This window comes from Carcharhinus amblyrhynchos, chromosome 7 (genome assembly GCF_965287045.1).
Source record: "Carcharhinus amblyrhynchos chromosome 7, sCarAmb.v2.hapA, whole genome shotgun sequence".
Classification (NCBI taxonomy): domain Eukaryota; kingdom Metazoa; phylum Chordata; class Chondrichthyes; order Carcharhiniformes; family Carcharhinidae; genus Carcharhinus; species Carcharhinus amblyrhynchos.
The window spans coordinates 104,032,498-104,051,412 of NC_137330.1; the positions used below are offsets into that span (position 1 = coordinate 104,032,498).

The window sequence follows — 18,915 nt, forward strand, 5'->3', positions numbered from 1 at the left end:
GCAATCTTGCTATGCAGGTCATTGTACACTGCATTTACCAATTGAGCCAGTTACTCTTTTGTGAGTGACTAAGCTTGACAATTGTTAAATAAGCAACTCCAGAAACACAAACAAGTAAAACATGAAATTTATTGGTTGGTATGGTTACACATTCTGTTCTCAATGAAATATTGTGGGGTGTAAAAACACTTCACAATGTTACAGGTAAAGCAGGCATCCAAAAAAGCTTCAGCTTTTACACATTACATCACACTTTGGCAAGTGAAGGCAGCAGAGTTCTGAACAAAGCACTTCAAAACAAAATTAACATCCTCTTTCTCATATCCCCCCTGCCCTCCAATTAGATTTTTGGCCATACTTCAAGTCAATGGCTTGCAAGGTATCCTTAAGGCACTTTAACCTGAATTCAATTCTCCATTGCACAGCTGAGATGTAGTGCAAATCCTGAGCACCTGAAACTAGAGGACAGAAATAGAATGTGCAGCTACGACTACAAAGTACTGTGTGGGTGCAATGAACAATTCAGTGCAATCAATTAAAGCAGCTGAACAACATGGATCACCAACAAGGCCCCTCGCAGCTGAATGCAGTTTAGTCTTTTGTTATATCCAAGTGAGTTGCCTAACATCATAAGACACTGCAGTTTAACTAAAGCTTTGCCAATTTAATGCAAAGGTGTGCATAGCTGCACAAAAGAACAAATTGACAGACAGTCCCTTTGGTTTCAGATGACCAACAAAACAAATGCAGGAATGAGACAAAGATAATGCATTATAAACAAGGTAGAGCACTTGAAGGCATTTGCTTGAATATTACAAGATCAGTTTGTTTTTTAAGCAGATTTTAATATTCTACAAGTCAGAAACAAACTGCCATTTTTAAGATGTACAATTTAACTAGCATTGCTTATCTGAAGCATTCAGAACGTACTCTGGTTACCCAAATATTGGTGGCCAATTGAGCAGCACTCCTACTACATAGAAATGACATTTGCTGCATGTTTCTAAGTAGTTATCATTAAGGGGAGGGTGGGGTTAGATTTGTGGTATTCTCAGTACTTCAGATTGCTCATCCTTGATTCTGGGAACCAGTTACTGTGCACTGGTTTCAAAGTGACAGGGCTAGGGCATGATTTTCAGCTTTTGATGCTGCTTTGCAAGTGAAACTACAGTTTGTGTACACAAAGGATGAGGGAGAAGTGGGGAGAGACAGTTATACCAGAATATATTTTGAATTTCAAAACAAAAACTCACTAGTCCCCACATGAAATATGTGGGTAATCCATTTGTCCATTTTCATATCACCTGCATCAGGTCAACAGTTTTTTGCACCACTCCTTCTCCCCTGTCTCCATCACCCCACCTCCCTGCCCCCACTTCTTCCAGTGCAGTAACTTTCCTGGTTACCATTCACATTTTAATTGTTTACATGTCCAAAGTGTGCAAGAGCACACCACACCAACCCCAAAGTAATTAGTGAAGTTACTGTACGCAAACTGATCAAAAGGTATCAAAGCAAATCAACCAACCCCAGAATTAAACAGCAATGTCGTACCACACATTAAAATTTAGAAATTTAGTCTGAAATGATTGTCTTCCAATCTTCACACATCAACAGAACTACTTCAAGCTAAGATGTTAAATTCTTCACATTAAGGTCATTGCAAGAGCTACCAACTTTAGTGACAACTGCTCAAAATAAAATTCTCCTGCGTATAATTTGTCCTTTTCTTCCACTTACACAAACCAATAGAATGTAGATATCGCAACAGCAGAAATCTTCAAAGTACCACAGCATGCAGTATTTCACAAGAGCCAATGGCCAGGGAGAATAGTGGAACCAAATGAAACATCCAAATCACCAATAGTGAATTTCAAATAAAAGTGGATAACATGCTTTCTAATTTACACCCCATTCGTGCATGGCATACAACCACACTCATACACTGTACCGAAAGTGGAGTGCGTAACTCTGGAGAATGTAAACTAAAAATGGCCAACGTCAGGATCTAGTGCAAATAATCCAATAAACAAATTCAGCTTGGGACATTCACAAAATCATTTACATACTGTACTACAGCTCTCAGCCTAGTTGGCAGCTCTAGATTACAAAATCAACCTTTTTAACACTGAAAAGTCTAAAGAGAAAATACTTTTGTGAATACAGAACTCTAGTTTGTTTGAAGGATGCCCCTGTTCCAAGGACAAAACATTAGCAGGAATAAGGCCACATTTATTTAAGGCATGGCTGTTTTCCCTCCCCCAAATAAATCCACATGCCCAGTACTAAATTAAGTCTGGATCAATTAAATGTTACAGGCCTGTTGAACAAATGATGGCAAGTCAAAACCAAATTTAAAAAAGTTATACCGTATTTACCATTAAGATATGGCTATTCTAAAGAGTGGTGTGTTATCTCCTGAAACTTAACATAGTGAACCAACAATGCAAGTCATTGTGGTCCAATAGTGAGGTGCTTAGAGTGTGTGGTAGTTCCTATCCTTAGTTTTGCAGAACTTCACAGCGAAAAAGATTACAGCTTGTAATCCAAGTACAAGTACAATCCCTCCAATGAAACTTGCTGCATCAAAAGTAGATTTCTTATGTGGTGGCAATAGCGTAGGAGTTGTCCCATTACTTGTACCTGTCGAAAATGGAACATACGCATCAGGATTAAAACAAATTCTGCATACTTGTAGAACTAAACGCAAAATTAAGCACAGGTTTATTCCGAGCATGGTCATTATGCACTCTCCTTTAGATGGTCCAAGAGAACAGGACCCACAAGTGGCCAAGTATCCCATCAACCAAAGAAACGCAAGCAGCCAATAGGTTCCTTGGAGAACAAGTAACAGAGCACATGCAAAAGATTCCACCACAGCACTAAAAACATATAGGGAATCAATGAGAATGACAGCTTCACAGGTCTCCCTTTTCAGACAGAAGCAGAAGCCCTCCTTTCAAAGGGCTGCTGTGGCATGGAATTTTCTTCCCCAGAAACTTGGCCAGGGCTAGGTATTTGAATTTACTTAAGGCAGAGGTAGGCCTGTTTCTGTTGGGCAAGGGAATCAAGGGTTTGAGGGTGGAGGAGAGAACAACAACGAGAGGAGCGTGCATCAGCCATGATCTTATTGAATAATGGAGCTGGCTTGAGGAATCAAATGGCCCCTCACCCCTGGTTCCTATATGCAATAATCCTTAGATTATCTTTGAGTTCCTGTTGTATTAATTGCTCCAGTACAAATATACAGGAACATTTACTGGAAATATTCCTTTACCTCCAAGAAAATTTAATTTAGAACATACAATATGCTTTCACATTTACCTGCTGTAGTAAGGCTGCTGGTATTGGGTGTCAGAGTAACCACAGTGCTAACCGGAGTGAAAGTAGCTGTGCAGGCAAGTCATAACAGAAGGTGGTTAATGGAATAAACATGATAAATATACACCATTTTATGGTCAATAGATTAAAATTTTGAAATCGGTCATAGAGAGACTGGATATTAACAGCTGGCCAGTTTTCTTCTTATGGCTGTGTATTGGAGCAGTAAAAGTTACACATAGCAACCTTTGTGTCGGGGTGGGGGAAGGTGGGAGCCTGTATTGGGTAACATCCGGAACTCAAACAAAGCAACTTGAACCTATTATCAATGCCTAGCATTTTAATACCAAACACAGGAGGAACTAACTGACCAATATATTAACTCGTTGAACAAGCTATTCTCCACTCCCTGGCTCTTCACCCACTAACTAGAAAATACAAAGTATGTACAGCATTTCAAAAGGGGATGGGATTTTTCAATTACACCAATATGAATACCAGATTTTGCTGCCAGTGGTACTACTTCTGCTAGAAATTTCTGAGGAGAGACATTACCACTTCTTATAGATGCCCAATTGTTTTTTTCATTCCACTGATTTAGTCTAATTACCACCAGATAGGTGTGCATCATGATTTATGTTGTAAGGTTAAACTATTTCGGATATTCATATAGATGGCTTGGATTTGGTTAACATGATATGCCTGTTCTCTCCAGCCAGGTAATTGTCCAGCATTATATAATCAGAGAAGGATCCCAGGCCCAGAATACAGGTCTGTCAAAAGAAATTAATGCAGATGTGAGAAATCAAATAAAAACAATGCTGGAAAATGCTCAGATCTGGTAGCATCCGCTCTAATAGAATCACTGTTTCCCTCTCTAAAGATGGTGCCAGAGCTGAGTGTTTTCAGCATGGGTTTTTATTACAGGTTCCAACAAGGCTAGCAGTTCCCACAAAAAAAGATCACCCGTATGAACACCTCTATAGAAACAAGGATCACAGTTAACCCACCAGATTCTCCCATTACCTGAAGTAAAGTTTGAAGAATTGGTAGATGAAGCAGGAGTTGAAGTTACAGTTGTGTGTGTAGTGACTGAAGGACAAAAACAGTAAGCAAAATATTTACAAGCAGCTGTTACAATTTGTACCAGTTAAGATTGCAACAGATATCATACTGCACAAGATGGCTATACAGAATTTAAAAGCTACAGTATCTTCAGACCGATGTTGGATCAGATACACACAAACTCATACAGTTCTCATTACCTGAAGTGGAGTTAGGAGTCAAAGGTATAGTTGTAGTTCCAGAGGCTGAAGAACAAGAACAGCAAGACAGTTATTTAAAATAGCAACTATAACTTGTACCAGGTAAGTCAACAGATCATATAATGTGGAAGTCATGTTTACATAGAATATAAAGCTACAGCAGCCCAGATTTAAGGGTTTTAAAAAAAAAACCATTTGCCACTCTGAAGGCAACTTGCATCAGCCTTTTTCCACTGAATTGACAAGATGGGGGTTAAACAGACTTGTACCTTTATCTAGCAAATTCCAAAAATGTCCAAAATGTGATTATGAATTTTTAAATGTTGCTTACTTTTTAATCTCAAGAATAAGTGACAAAAAGAAAGCAAGTCGGATGGTAAAAGGGTGAAGGAAGGACAATGTAGGAGAAAATTAATCTTATTTGGTAATGAAGCAAACTTTCAGAGGATGCAGGAAAATACATTGATCATTATTAGAATGGGAAAGTGGAAAGACATGTCACAAATGTAATTCAACATAGGTAATTGGGGAAAGAAAATGGAAATGCATTCTACAGAGAAAGTGCAGAAGATAAGCACTCAAAAATATGCAGCACTCCCTCCTACAGAGGTGAAAAGAGGAGGAACCTCAGTGGGTTAGGATATCTCCATAGAATCTCTGCAGTGCAAGTCTACCTCCCACACATTATCTCTGCAACCCCATACAATTGACATGCCTAATCTTCGTTTATCTACATATCTTGTGACAATTACACATGGGCAATCCACCCAGCCTTCTCATTTCTGGACTGTGGGAGGAAACCCAGACACTGGGAGAATGTGGAAACTCCACACAGACACCCAAGGCCAGAATCAAACCCAGGTCCCTGGCACTGTGAAGCAGCAGTGTTAAAACAGTACCACCGTGTCACCCAGATCTCCTGCATCAGTAATTCTACAACTTGGGAGCATTTCAGTTGCCATCTTTTATTGAAAATGTATTTATATAGTTTTTTCTTCAACCACAGTGCCTTAGAGAACAGCCTTGAGTCCCAATTCTACCCTATTGCATTAGCATTGGATCAAAACTAAAAAGTTCAAATTCCATTACAACTAATTGGCAATTGAATGGCTGAGTAGGGAGATTACACAATTACTCAATTTAACATTTTGCATTAAAAAATTTAAAAACTCACTGGAGGTAACCAGTTTTATTAACTAATTCGCACAGCAATCATACTACTACAATCCAAAAGACATGCTGATTAGGTGCATTGCCCATGCTAAATTCTCTCTCCGTGTACCTGCACTGACATTGGAGTGTGGTGACCAAGGGATTTTCAGTGAGCTTACTTGTGAAACTAGTAAGTGAGCTTTTAACTTTATTTGCACTTTGCACAAATGCTCAGTGCAAGAAATTTCTAGTGTCTGGTAGCAATGCCCACGTTGTCAAAGTGACATGCATACATGACTGCATGAAAAAATACCTGCCCTTCAAGCAAAATACCCAGATACTTGTATCCCAGAGCTGCATGCTGCTATTGTGTACAGATGTGACAGTGACCAACTTGCATGCCAAAGTCAAATAGCTCATTCTGGGCCCAGTTAATTTTTAAAAAAGAAATCACACAGCAAAGCAAGAAAATATTGGTTATAATACTCAACTAGAATTGGGTTACTGGATTTAAATCACCGAATAAAGTTTACCCATTTTCAGGAATCAGCTAAGTTTTCCAGATGGGAAATGCATACAAAGAGCTTTTGTACAGGATTATAGACATAAGGAAAACACTTTTGGATTAGCTAAACATACATGGACTAGAGGCCAAAGGTTTAAGGCTTTATTGTACAAAGAAGTTTTGCCTTTAATTTTAATGTTGTGTCAGCTCACACTGTTTTCAATTTTACTTTGTACTTCTATAAATCTATTTTTTCATTTTAGAAAAGGTAAAACAATTAGCAAATTGGGAGCAAGAGAAATCAAACCAGCATTATCATTCTGTAGAAAAACAGTAACCAAAATTGCCTCAAACTGCACAGCCATTAGAAAGTCTTGCATTTCATTATAAATGTACTGAATTGAATGTCTCTCTCACCTTCACAAACCGTCTCATTCCAAAATGTGCAATTTGCTTTTGGGTTCTCTGTTGCGTTGAAACATCCTCCACCCTCACCTGGAACACCATTAAGGGAGATCAGTTACAACTATCTACAGAATCAGCTGTTTAAGCACAGGTTCAATTCACGTGCTTTCCTTGACCTTACCAATAAAGTTGCAGGTTTGTAAGATCCAGACGAAGCTTTGGAGAGCTGCTGCAATGCGTTTTGCAGCTATAGTACAGTGGTGATGGAGAGTTAATATTAAGATATGAATAGGCACTAATCAAGGAGAATGGCGTTCAGTTTCTCCATCACATTCATCCTGTGTCTGGTTGGTGAGGGGAAGGCTTTTGGAGTTGTTGCCACCATTTGTGAATGGTTCAGTTAAGTTTTTAGTCAGTGGTGACACCCTAATGATGCAGCTTAAAGGTGATGGGACTTGGGGCACTGCCCTTAACAGCTACAACAGCGATATCCTGGGGCTGAGGTGAATGGCCTGCAACAACACAGCTGTCTTTTGTGCTAGGTATGACTTCAACCAGTGTGGGGTTCTCAGGCGGTTGCACACTCACATTAGAATTCAGCTCTTTTGTGCACGATTAAGCCAAGACACTAATGAGGCCTAGAGCTGAATGGTTCTAAAGTGACCCTATTCATATCTTAATATTAACTGTCCATCACCACAGCACTATAGCTGCAAAACGCATTGCAGCAGCTCTCCAAAGCTTCTTCCGGATCTTACAAATAATCAGTCTGATTCAGTTGGAAGGTAAAAGAGAGAAACTATTGTTCACACCAGCAAGAGAATCATTGCAATAGAAGATTAAATTGGAGCAACCAGATAATTAGCTTAAGTTTCAACTTTAGCAACTGAAGTTTTATGACAGCAAGCAAAATGCAGAACCAGTTTCCAAAGAACAACAATCTCCCTAAGGTCAGCATTATGAACCAGAAATAGCCGGTCTCGATGGGCCAAAGGGCCTCTTTCTGCACTGTAGGATTCTATGATTACACATTTTGCTGTTGTCTCAAATAAACCAAAACCTTTAAGGCAACTTGGGATTTCCTTCCTCTAAAAGGATGTATCCATTGTGATAGCTCTACTCTTGTCCATTTCCATTCTTGCCAAAATGACATCTTACTGTTCTTTCCCAAGCCACCCAATTGAACCTGGGACCTTGGTATCAAGAGGCAGAAGTGTAACCACTGTGCCACCAAACCATCCATTTCTTCCCATCTTGACTCCATTTTTTCTCCCTTGTCCAGACTCCTCCACCCACATTCATGATTCCTGATGCCCTGCATTATATCAGCATTTTCATTTCCCTGCCTAATTGCCTCTTTTTCACTATGGATGTCCAATCCTTCTCTACTTTTATTCCCCTCAAGGATATTCTGATGGCTCTCCGCTTATTCCTTCAACAGAAGCGCAAACTTTCTCCACCTGGTTGAATTTGTCACTCAATATCTCCTATAACTGGTCTCACTTTCTGGTGGACCATGGGAACACAGTAAAAAGTCTGACAACACCAGGTTTTAGTCCAACCGATTTATTTGATAGTCTAATTTGATAGTCTAATCTAGATAGGCTGGGCGAATGGGCCAGGAAATGGCAAATGGAATTTAATGTTGGCAAGTGTGAGGTGGTCCACTTTGGTAGGAAGAACTATTACTTACGTGGCGAAAAACTGCAGCAGGCGACGGTGCAGAGGGACCTCGGGGTCCTTGTGCATGAGTCGCAAAAACCCAGCCTGCAGGTGCAGCAGGTGGTCAGGAAGGCGAATGGGATGCTGGCCTTCATAGCGAGGGGGATTGAATATAAAAGTAGGGAGGTCTTGCTGCAGCTGTATAGGGCATTGGTGAGGCCGCAGCTGGAGTACTGTGTGCAGTTTTGGGCGCCGCACCTGCGCAAGGATATTTTGGCCTTGGAGGGAGTGCAGAGGAGGTTTACTAGGCTGATACCGGAGTTGAGGGGGTTGAGCTATGAGGAGAGGCTGAATAAACTAGGCTTGTACTCGTTAGAGTTTAGAAGAATGAGGGGAGATCTCATTGAGACGTATAAGATGATGAATGGGATGGATAGGATAGAGGTGGAGAGACTCTTCCCGCTCAAAAAAGACAGTAGGACTAGGGGGCACAGCCTCAAGATAAAGGGGGGGCGGTTTAGAACGGAGTTGAGGAGGAACTTCTTCACTCAAAGGGTGGTGAATCTCTGGAATTCTCTGCCCGTTGAAGTGGTGGAGGCTGCCTCGCTAAATATTTTTAAGAAGCGGGTTGATGGGTTTTTGATAAGAGAGGGGATTAAGGGTTATGGGGAGAGGGCGGGAAAGTGGAACTGAGCCACGACAGATCAGCCATGATCTTATTGAATGGCGGGGCAGGCTCGAAGGGCCAGGTGGCCTACTCCTGCTCCTATTTCTTATGTTCTTAAACTCAAGCTTTCGAGGGGATTCCCTCTCCGTCAGGTGAATGGAGAGTTCTGGCCTCAGACAGAGCATATAAAGCACATGGGAACCACCAGAGGTTCCAGTTTTGCCCATCTTTTGGTGAGTTATGTGGAACATTTCTTGTTCCAGTCTTACTTGGGCCTACTCCCACAACTCTTTCACCATTACAATTACAGTATCAGTGCTGCTTCATGTTCTTGGCTAGACCTGGAAAAACATCAATTTTGCTTCCAATTTTCATCCTCTTACCTTCACATGGTCCATCTCTGACACTTCCCTTCCTTGACCCCACTCTCCATTTTCAGTGATAGACTGATCACCAGTATTCAATACAAACCCCCCAAACTAAAGTTGCTAACGCCCTTTCTGCACCTTTGTTGCATCTGTTCTGATGACACCAAATTCAAAGAAGTGCTTCTGACATGTCTGCCTTTTTCTTTAACCAAGGATCCCCCTCCAGTGATTGACAGGACACTAAACCTGGTTCGATCCATTTCCCAACCTCTGCCCTCACACCCTTCTTTCCCTCCCAGAAAGATGACAGGTATGTCCGCACTTCCCATCCCACCAGCCTCTGCATTCAAAGGATCATCCTCCACCATTTTCAGCATGTCACCACCAAACACCTTTCTCCTCCCCTGTCCCCTCCCCGTTAGCATTCTGCAGGGACCACTTCTCCTGTGACACCCTGGTCACCCCCATCCTCATCCCCTTTCCATAGCACCTTCCCTCGCAATCACAAAGTGCAACACTTATCTCCTCCCAGTGAAGACCCCCAAATGGCCCTTTCAGGTGAAACAGTGTTTCACTCATCTCCTTCAATTTGGTTCACCGTATCGGCTGCTCCCAATGTGTTGCTCCTCTACATTGGGATGAATAAATGCAAACTGGGTGGCTACTCTGCGGAAAACTTCTCACTCAGCCTCCAAGCATGACCCGAACTTCCCTGTCACTTTCTTTCTCAACTTGGGCTTCACTGGATCACTGCAGGAAGGCCAAGGATAAACGTGTGGGCATGAGAGCAAGATGCTAAAACTGCAGAAGCAACATCTCATCCTCAGATTAGTCATGTTACAGTTCTCATGACTCGGAATGCAACAACTTTTGACTGACTTTTCTTCCCCATCTTGAACCTTAAAAAGTATACAAAACAAATTTTGACCCAACATAATGCAAACTCCTCACCCCCAGCTACCTGAGCACTGACCTTTTACTCTGCCATTAAAAAATTCTGATATTTTACCAATTGTGCATCTACTAATCTTCTACAATCCTCACACTGCCATTAATACTTCCTCTACCCTGTGACCAACACATCTTTGTTGTCATCTCTATTCCCCACTAATCATTGACCTAGTCCTCAATACTTAATCCATCACATTTCTCCCTCTTTTTAGCTAAGTCATACAGACTCAAAACATTAACGCTATTTTCTCTCTCCACAGATGCTGCCAGATCTTTTGAGTTTCCAGCATTTTCTGTTTTTGTTTCAGATTCCAGTATTCGCAGCATTTTGCTTTTATTCCATTAGCCCTAATCCTCTGAACGTTGTGATCAAAGGAGATGCAGAGGAGACAACGTGGCCAAAATAAGCAAACAAGATGTGTTTTACGTAAAATAGCCAGCAAGTCATCTGTCAAGTGATGTGGCATTGGCATTTTAATAAGTTGCTGGAATGCAGATCAACAGCCTATGCAGGTTGTTCAAACAGGCTGCAGAACACTTTGCGATAAGCAGAATGGAGCAATCACAATTCAGAGGGGGCAACCTTTTGAAAAATTGCAAGTTATATTGGCACACCTAAAGATGAGACTTCATGATAATGGTAAAGTACTCTGGATGCTCACCATCGCAGACAGCTACTCGAAAGTAGATCAGGATTTCCCCATAAATTTAAATTACATACAATTAATTTCCATCTGATCATATTTTAAAGGATATGACAAGAGGTACTCTGGTGTTACTTCTCATGCTTATTTTAAAATCATGACTTATAGCACACAAAAGGTGCAGGTCTACCTTATGTGTGTTAGTTCTGTTCAAGATGTGGCAATGCCATCACTGGACTGGGATGAGCACACTAAGAAGTCTCACAATACCAGGTTAAAGTCCAACAGATTTATTTGGAATCACAAGATTGAGTGGTAACTTACCTGAAGGAGGAGCAGCGCTCAAAGCTTGTGACTCCCTGTTGGACTTTAACCTGGTGTTGGTTCAAGTAATCCATAATCAATCCCAATGCCCACATCACCATGGTCCCATGCTGTATATGTCCACTGACTCTGGCTACACATCCCACTGCCTCGTCAAAGTAACCAACACAACTAAGGACCCTACATACCCCAGACCTTTCACCTTCTTCTGGCGGGAAAAAGATACAAAAGTCTGAGGTCACGTACCAACTGACTCGAGAACAGCTTCTTCCCTGCTGCTGTTAGGCTTTTGAATGGACTTACTTTACATTAAGTTGATCTTTCTCTACACCCTAGTTATGACTGTAACACTACATTCTGCATTCTCATTTCCTTCTCTACGAACAGTATGTTTTGCCCATATAGTACACAAACAATACTTTTCACTACATACTAATACATGTGACAATAATAAATCAAAATGTTTATTATACTTCACAATTTCTAAAAAATTACTCAATCTAGAACTAAAAATTTTAACTACAGGCTGGATGTAGTTGTACTTAAGCTCTGAAAAAAAGTTGAAAATTCTCCAAAATGGTTGCCCAATGTTGCAAAGGCAGTGCATTCCAGAGAAACTATAGAAGTCGGGTTCATTACTTTCACGTATCACAAGAGAACATCCAAATCAAATCTTTCTTACCCAACTTTCAACGAGATTATGAAGCTTGTGCTTTGCCTACAGATCTGAGTAAGTGGTGACAATGCACTTGCTTTAAGGTCATTGTTAATCTAAACAATGAAACAGTCACCTCTTCAGTTAACAAGATTCCTATAATCTGATTTGATGACTACTTGATTTTGCCTAGCTCCTTTCCTTTCCACCACAGGTTTACAGGACCTGCACCTTATCAAAAAAGATGTAGTTTGAATCAATGTTATCAGACACACTTTGTGTATCATGCATAAACTAATAAAAACAGGGTACAGCTACCACCAATAAAAGGCAATTGATCAAAGACCCAATATGTTAATGAGGAAAACTACCTGAGGAATACAAAAACTGAAAATATAATAATGAAGGTGTGGCTGTTAATATCTGAACTTGCAAATTCAGCAGGCTGCTAGGCGAGCGAATTCCCAGAGGAACATGTTGAGCTGCTCTATAGCTCAGATCAACTCCACCTTCTAGATGTTTGAATATTACAAAAGGACATAGAATAGGAATAGTGAAGAATAATTACAGGGAAGGAGCTGGAAGAGTGAATATTAGACTACAACTTCCACCCAGCAGCGTAAGACCTGTCCCACTGGAATTACAAGAGTTTAAAGCTTGCCCAGCTGTTCTGGGAAACTTTATTCAAATCTCTGCTGGCTGGAGCTGCTTGGAACCTGCAGTGGAAGAGTCCACGAAGGCCACAGCAGTGGAACAGCAGCAGAACAGCAGCAAACTCGGAAGCCGTAGCCTCTGTTTTACTGCACGGGCTGTGGAAAAGCAGGTAGGTTTAAACGGCCCAAAGTTATGCCTAAGTTAGAAGTGGTTTTATTTCTCTTACTCTGAGCAAAATTGGCAGAACTAAAGTTAGCTATTTAAATAACTTTGTAGGATGCAAATTGTGCAGGGTAAGTCAGCGCTTCTGGACAATTGCAGTGTAAAGCCTTACCTGGGAACTTCTGAGGGGGATTCTCCACAGCATCTTTGGGATACCCAGACAAATCCAATACTGGGGAGTCAGCAATTAGGAGCCTTTATGTTAGCCCTGAATTTACTTTAAGTCAATATTCCCTTGAGCCACAGAGATAGAATCATACTTTTCACCTTTTTTGCTCATTTAATGCTGTTAGCATGCATACAGAGCTCAGCACACCTGTTTGTGCCGTGATCATTTTAAGCTAAATTACTCAGAACTGTTTTATTTGTTCTAATGTAGTTGCTGGTGCAGAATATTGTGGGATTTTGCTTATTAAATGCACAAGTTAGTTGGATGTTGGTAGGTAAAGCAGCTTTGGCTTGCATCTCACCCAGAAGCGCAAAGATTACTGGAAAAGTGTTTCCCAGAAAGTATTCAAATCTTGAATAAACATAAGAACATAAAACATAGGAGCAGAAGTAGGCCATCTAGCCCCTCGAGCCTGCCCCGCCATTCAATAAGATCATGGCTGATCTGTCGTGTCTCAATTCCACATTCCCGCCCTCTCCCCGTAACCCTTAATCCCCTTGCCTATCAAAAACCTATCAACCTGCGTCTTAAATATATTTAGCGAGGATAAACTCGTGAATAAACTCAAGAGGAGAACATTTCTGACAAAAAGAAATGGGATAGTCACAAAGCATTTTAACAGGAACTGCATGCAATGAGCTTGGTAACATTAGATACACAAACAAACATCACTAAATTATTGCAAGATCTCATTTTAATTTACAGTTTCTATCTCCTCTTCCTGATAGAAAAGACTAGGTAGCAATCATGTTTGAAATGTCTTTGGTTAGAATACCCTGGAAGACCAGAATACACTGGAAGACCAGAAACACCACTTATTCAGGTCACCATACTGAAGAACTGATTTACATTACATTCCCTGAAATTACTAAATCTCCAAAATTCACTACTTTGTCCTTTCAAGGTGTTCCAGTAACTGTGCTGCCAAAGTAAAACAGAGCAAAAAATATCCAGACAACAGGCTAGCTGCCAAGGTTTGGAGCAATATCTATTAAAACAAAACTGATGAGTAGTTCTTTTTATAAGTAATACTTACAACACTAAAATTAAGGCATCTTATGAAATTATGGTTGCAATTAAATGAATCTCTCTTGTACCTATTTTTAAATCTGTATAATCACCAAACACTAACTAAATGGACTTTTTGAATTCAATGCAATTCTACTCAAGTGGTATGTTTTATTGCCAATGATAAAATAAACTTTAAGAGAATCCTTATTTCAAACAATTACCCACCAGCAGAACTTGTGGTGTTGCTCACTCTCAGAAGGTACATTTGTTAAACACAAGTGTTAGATCAAGTAACACTATTATTCCACTGCTAACACAGAACAACACTCAAGCTACCTCGCCCCCTCAATTCTGAAATTTAATCTAACTTTATCCATCTGATAGTCAAAGAATGCAGCATCACTGAACATATAGACATTGACAATGCAAACAAGACAAAAGACCAGCACCAAGATTGTAAAGTATACAAAAATGAGGGACCCAAAGAATTTAGACCCCTATCAGCAACAAGAGAGTCAAATTTAAACAAAGATCAACGGACCCATCAAATTTCATCCTTAGCATTCACTCTAACATTTCCGAAGTATTCTACTGTAACTGTCGATACTTTTAAATGTTTGTTCTGCATTCTATTATAATCAAATAATTAAACATTTGGAAAATAAATAGTTCCCAATATCTTTCACATTTTCTTTTCACCCATATTCTTAGCATTACCTTTATAGGAATTCTAGGATTGAAGGAAGCCAGTCTATTGTGCTTGTACCAACTCCATATTAGTTCTCCTTTAAACACAAGAGCTTTTTACTCCAATTTTATTTCACTACCCTTTGTTCTATATCTTCTTATTCATCTTCATAGCATCTGAATGAATCTTGATATACTACAGAAAACAGAGGCTGGAAATCTGAAATGGAAATATAGGAAATCCTCAACAGGTCATGCAGCACCTATGGAGAGTGAGTCAATGTTTCACATCAACCTCTCAGGGTTCTGACAATGGGTCACATGATCTGAAACGTCAACTCCATTTCTATCTCCATGGAGAACACCCTTAACCACATCTCCAGACTGCAGCCTTTGAGATTCTCCAAATTTGAACAGTCTGATACAGAAATGCATTGCAAATTGTTTCTTAAAATTTAATAGTGTCCAGTCTGCCTCAAATGCATCTGGTCAGAAATTATCCAATTACTGTAGCAGTTGTACTCCAGAATACTTTAGGATTTAAAAAAGTCTCAACTGTCATCTCATTTTAGCAGCTTAAATTTGGAGCGCAATTTATATAAAGCAAAATAAAAGGGACTCCAGATGGGATCTAGTTATCAAAACGCAAAACTAGAAAGAACTCTCCTAACTTCGAAAAGGGTTCTTCAACTATAATAGGACATAGTAAAATTGTTTACCTGTACAGACCATCCAGGCGCAGGTCAGGTTGACATTCGTGTGGTTCACAGAAATGCAATTAGCACAATCGTGAAAATCGCTGCACTTCTCTAGAAGTAGTACAATAAACAGAGTCAAACGTTGTACACAATGGTTGCTAAAGTTGAATGAATAAAAATTATGGAAAGCCATCAACTATATTACTTCAGCACTGAACACTAAGTCAACATCATCAATATTGGAAATAAAATGTGAAGTTATGTTCAAAGTATTTTAAACAGAGGAAAAAATACTTCAATTGGTACTGGAACCTCCAAGATGCTAAAAGAATCTCTGCTCCTCAGAAGGTGGTGTGCAGTATGAGCATTGCTGCCAAGATACAAGTCAAATGTGAAATAAGAGAGTACTGTAAGTTTACCTACCCAGTGCCAAAATTTGCTCAAGTCAGGAGACTATCCTGGCATAGGAAACTTATAAAAAAGCTTAAATTTAAATGGTAACTACACATTTTATAGCACTCTAATATGATTAGATAACATGGTGCCTTTGGTACACAAGTTCCCCAGGAATCAAGATCACTGTTTGGGAAACTCAGTCTGCTTGTTTGTCCAGGGGTTTGAAAAGGGCTGCTTTGAAATTGTTACCTTTGTGATGAATGAATCCTAAATCAGAACATCAGGATCTGCTGGTATGCAAAACTTGAGGCACAAACAACAGAAAGGTTATGTGGCTTCCAAGGTATTGCATTACACACTTTGCAGCCCATTGTGACAAAAAGCCTGGAATCGCCTGCCACAGACAGATGGGTTTATTTCTTCACAAAAATATTAGGAAGAAGCCTTCTTTCTTGTTACTAACTCAATGATATCAAGCAGTTGTGGCATCTATCGTCTTTTATCTGTGCCCCAGAAAATGTGCACGCTTTCCTTTGAACTTCTGCATCTAATTTAACAGAAATACTGCTCATACCCTTGATATTATTCCATGGGATGGGATGGGGAGCCAGAGAATTTCCACTGCAGATGTTGACTGGTAGAATGTTGCTTATTTAAGCACGATGACAGTTCTACCTTCAGCACTGAAACTGTGCCAACTCTTAAAAGCAATGTAAGCAAGCTGTTTCCTGAGCAACAGGACTCCACCCCAGTACACAAAGTAAACCTCTGCTGAAATAAGCACTCTATATGGGTTTAGAACTATTCAGCATATTATTACAGTACACTTTACAACAGATAATCAGACATGAGTATTTGATACTCCTCCATCCCCTGCTGAGATTGGCCAGGAAGCCTATAGATGATTCCCAGAACAGAAAAAGGCACTCCATATTTAAAAAAAAATCACCTAACCACCTTTCAGTTGAATGGGCCACAAATAGGCAGGTAGAGTGTGGAGATGTAAACAAGGTCAATAATAGTTACTTAAACAGAAAACTTAAAGAATGGTAAAGCTTAGATCACCACCACTAACTTAAAAATTACATATTAAAATCCATGCATTTAAACAAACTGAACTCAGAACTAATAGCACAAATAAGTTCAACTCAAATGTTAATTATAATACTGATTTAGAAAAGGGTCTTTCAGTATGGTCACTCCATCTAGAATCTGCAGTATTTTAAATCCTGGCTATCACCCAATGACCACTCCCTAACATAAGGCACAGTGGTTAGCACTGCTGCCTCACAGCACCAGGGACCTGGGTTCAATTCCAACCTCAGGTCACTGTCTATGTGCAGTTTGCACATTCTCCCCGTGTCTGCATGGGTTTCTTCCAGGTGCTCCAGTTTCCTCCAACAATCCAAAGATGAAGGTTAGGTTGATTACTCATGCTAACTGCCCCTTAGTGTCAGGAGGATTAGCAGGGTAAATAAGTGGGGCGTTAGAGAAATAGGGCCTGGGTGGGACAGTACTCGGTGCAGACACGAGGGACCAAATGGCTTCCTTCTGCACTACAGGGATTCTACGAAAGTCTAATTCATATTCAATACGCAGGATACGAATCTGGTATGACCGGTATTTACTGCCCAATATTAATTGCCCACAAGGTGGTGGTGAGCCATCACCTCAAACCCTGCAGTCCAGATGTTGCTTCAAGGAAGTCCCAGGATTTTGACCTGGAAAAAACACGATATCTCCTCTTTTGTCCACCTGAGAAGTGGAGGATTTTGGAACTTTAATTCATCATCTTTTGAGGATGGAGGAGAAACAAGAGGCCGCGGGGAGGGGGAGCCACCATCTTACACTCAGGGCGGGAATGAGTACCCGGGGGGGGAGGGACTCACCACCTCCCCTCCCCTCCCCCCACGGGACAGGAGCCGCTCACCGCGGCGCCATAACCGAGACCCCGGACCCAATGTCTCCCGCGGCCTCCCGCAGGCCGGGTCCGGGAGGCGAGGCCCGCTGTGGTAGTTAAAGCCTGTGAGGACAGAGGGGAAGGAGAGGATGGGCCCCGCGACCGGCTGACCCTGACCCCGACCCCGGGGCCCCGCTCTCCCTCCCCGCGTGAACACACCTGTCGAAACCGCGAACAGCCTCCCGCTCCAGCACAGCAGGACGCCGAGAGCACCGCACACTAGCGGCCAGCGCATGGTGAGGACGGCGGGAGACAGAGATTCCGAGTGCAGATCCGGATCCGGGGCTGAGACTGACGCTGAGCCGCTACCGACACCGCCCGGCCGCTCGTGACGGCCCGGGGGGAGGGGCAGCCGAGCCCGGATTGGCTGAACCCAGCCGGATGCTGACTGCTGATTGGCTGAACCCAGCTCCATACTGCCTCGATTGGCTGAACCAGATACTGCGCCGCGATTGGTTGAAATCAGCCCGCTATTGCCGCCAGACTGGCTGAGGTTCAGCAGAGTTCGGCTACCTGATTGGTCCTCCCACCCTCACCGGGGGGGGGGGGGGAAATCCGCTTCATCATGCCCAGTGATTGGTTGAGCCGCGCCTGGGTCCTGCCCGGGATTGGCTGAGCCGCTTGCTGCCTGTCTATTGGATAGCGGCAGCTGCTCCTGAGCAACGGCACCGCCCCTAATCCAGGGAAAGGTTCCACGTTGGAAACATCTGCCGCAGGCTGGTATCTGCATGGTCTGTGTTATAGAGGCTGGTATCAGCATGGCCTGTGCCACACAGGCTGGTGTCCAGAGTTGATGAATGATAAATTGAATTTAATGCAGGGAAGTGTGAAAAGATTCATTTGGATAGGAACGACAAAGGGTTAAAATGGGATTAAAATAGAGAGGTTCTTGGCGGCTGGCACAGATACAATGGGCTGAAGGGCTATTTTTAAATGGTGCAAATCTCTGTGGCTGGAATCATGACGAAAATATACCATGTATTGACTCACGTGAGAAAACTGCAGCTTGCTGGCCTCACAGCTGGCCTTTCTCACCCAATCGAACAACACACTTTAAGGTGAGAATTAGACAGTCCCTGGAGGGGTGAGGCCTATAGACCCTGTCAAAGCCAGCAATTTTGAAATTGGGTCTCTCTGGCCTAACTAAAAGGCTCCCTTCCCTCACCCCCATCCCCAGAAATAAGCATTGGGGTGATCTG

General features: G+C 41.6%; 1 protein-coding gene across 3 annotated transcripts; it reads right to left on the bottom strand.

Annotated features, from left to right (window-relative positions):
• Positions 1–111: 111 nt before the first annotated feature.
• cd164 (CD164 molecule, sialomucin) lies at positions 112–18,054 on the bottom strand. 3 transcript variants are annotated; one of them, XM_080192880.1, is made up of 7 exons: positions 17,876–18,054; positions 15,382–15,471; positions 6,661–6,738; positions 4,587–4,631; positions 4,348–4,413; positions 3,325–3,390; positions 112–2,643 (listed from the first exon to the last, which is right to left on the bottom strand). In XM_080192880.1, the coding sequence occupies exons 1-7, from the start codon at positions 17,949–17,951 to the stop codon at positions 2,477–2,479; spliced, it is 588 nt and encodes a 195-aa protein (XP_080049006.1). In that variant the 5' UTR covers positions 17,952–18,054; the 3' UTR covers positions 112–2,476. The 3 variants fall into 3 exon arrangements, with proteins under 3 accessions (XP_080049006.1, XP_080049008.1, XP_080049007.1); XM_080192882.1 differs by lacking the exon at positions 4,348–4,413; XM_080192881.1 differs by lacking the exon at positions 3,325–3,390.
• Between the last annotated feature and the right edge of the window lie 861 nt (positions 18,055–18,915).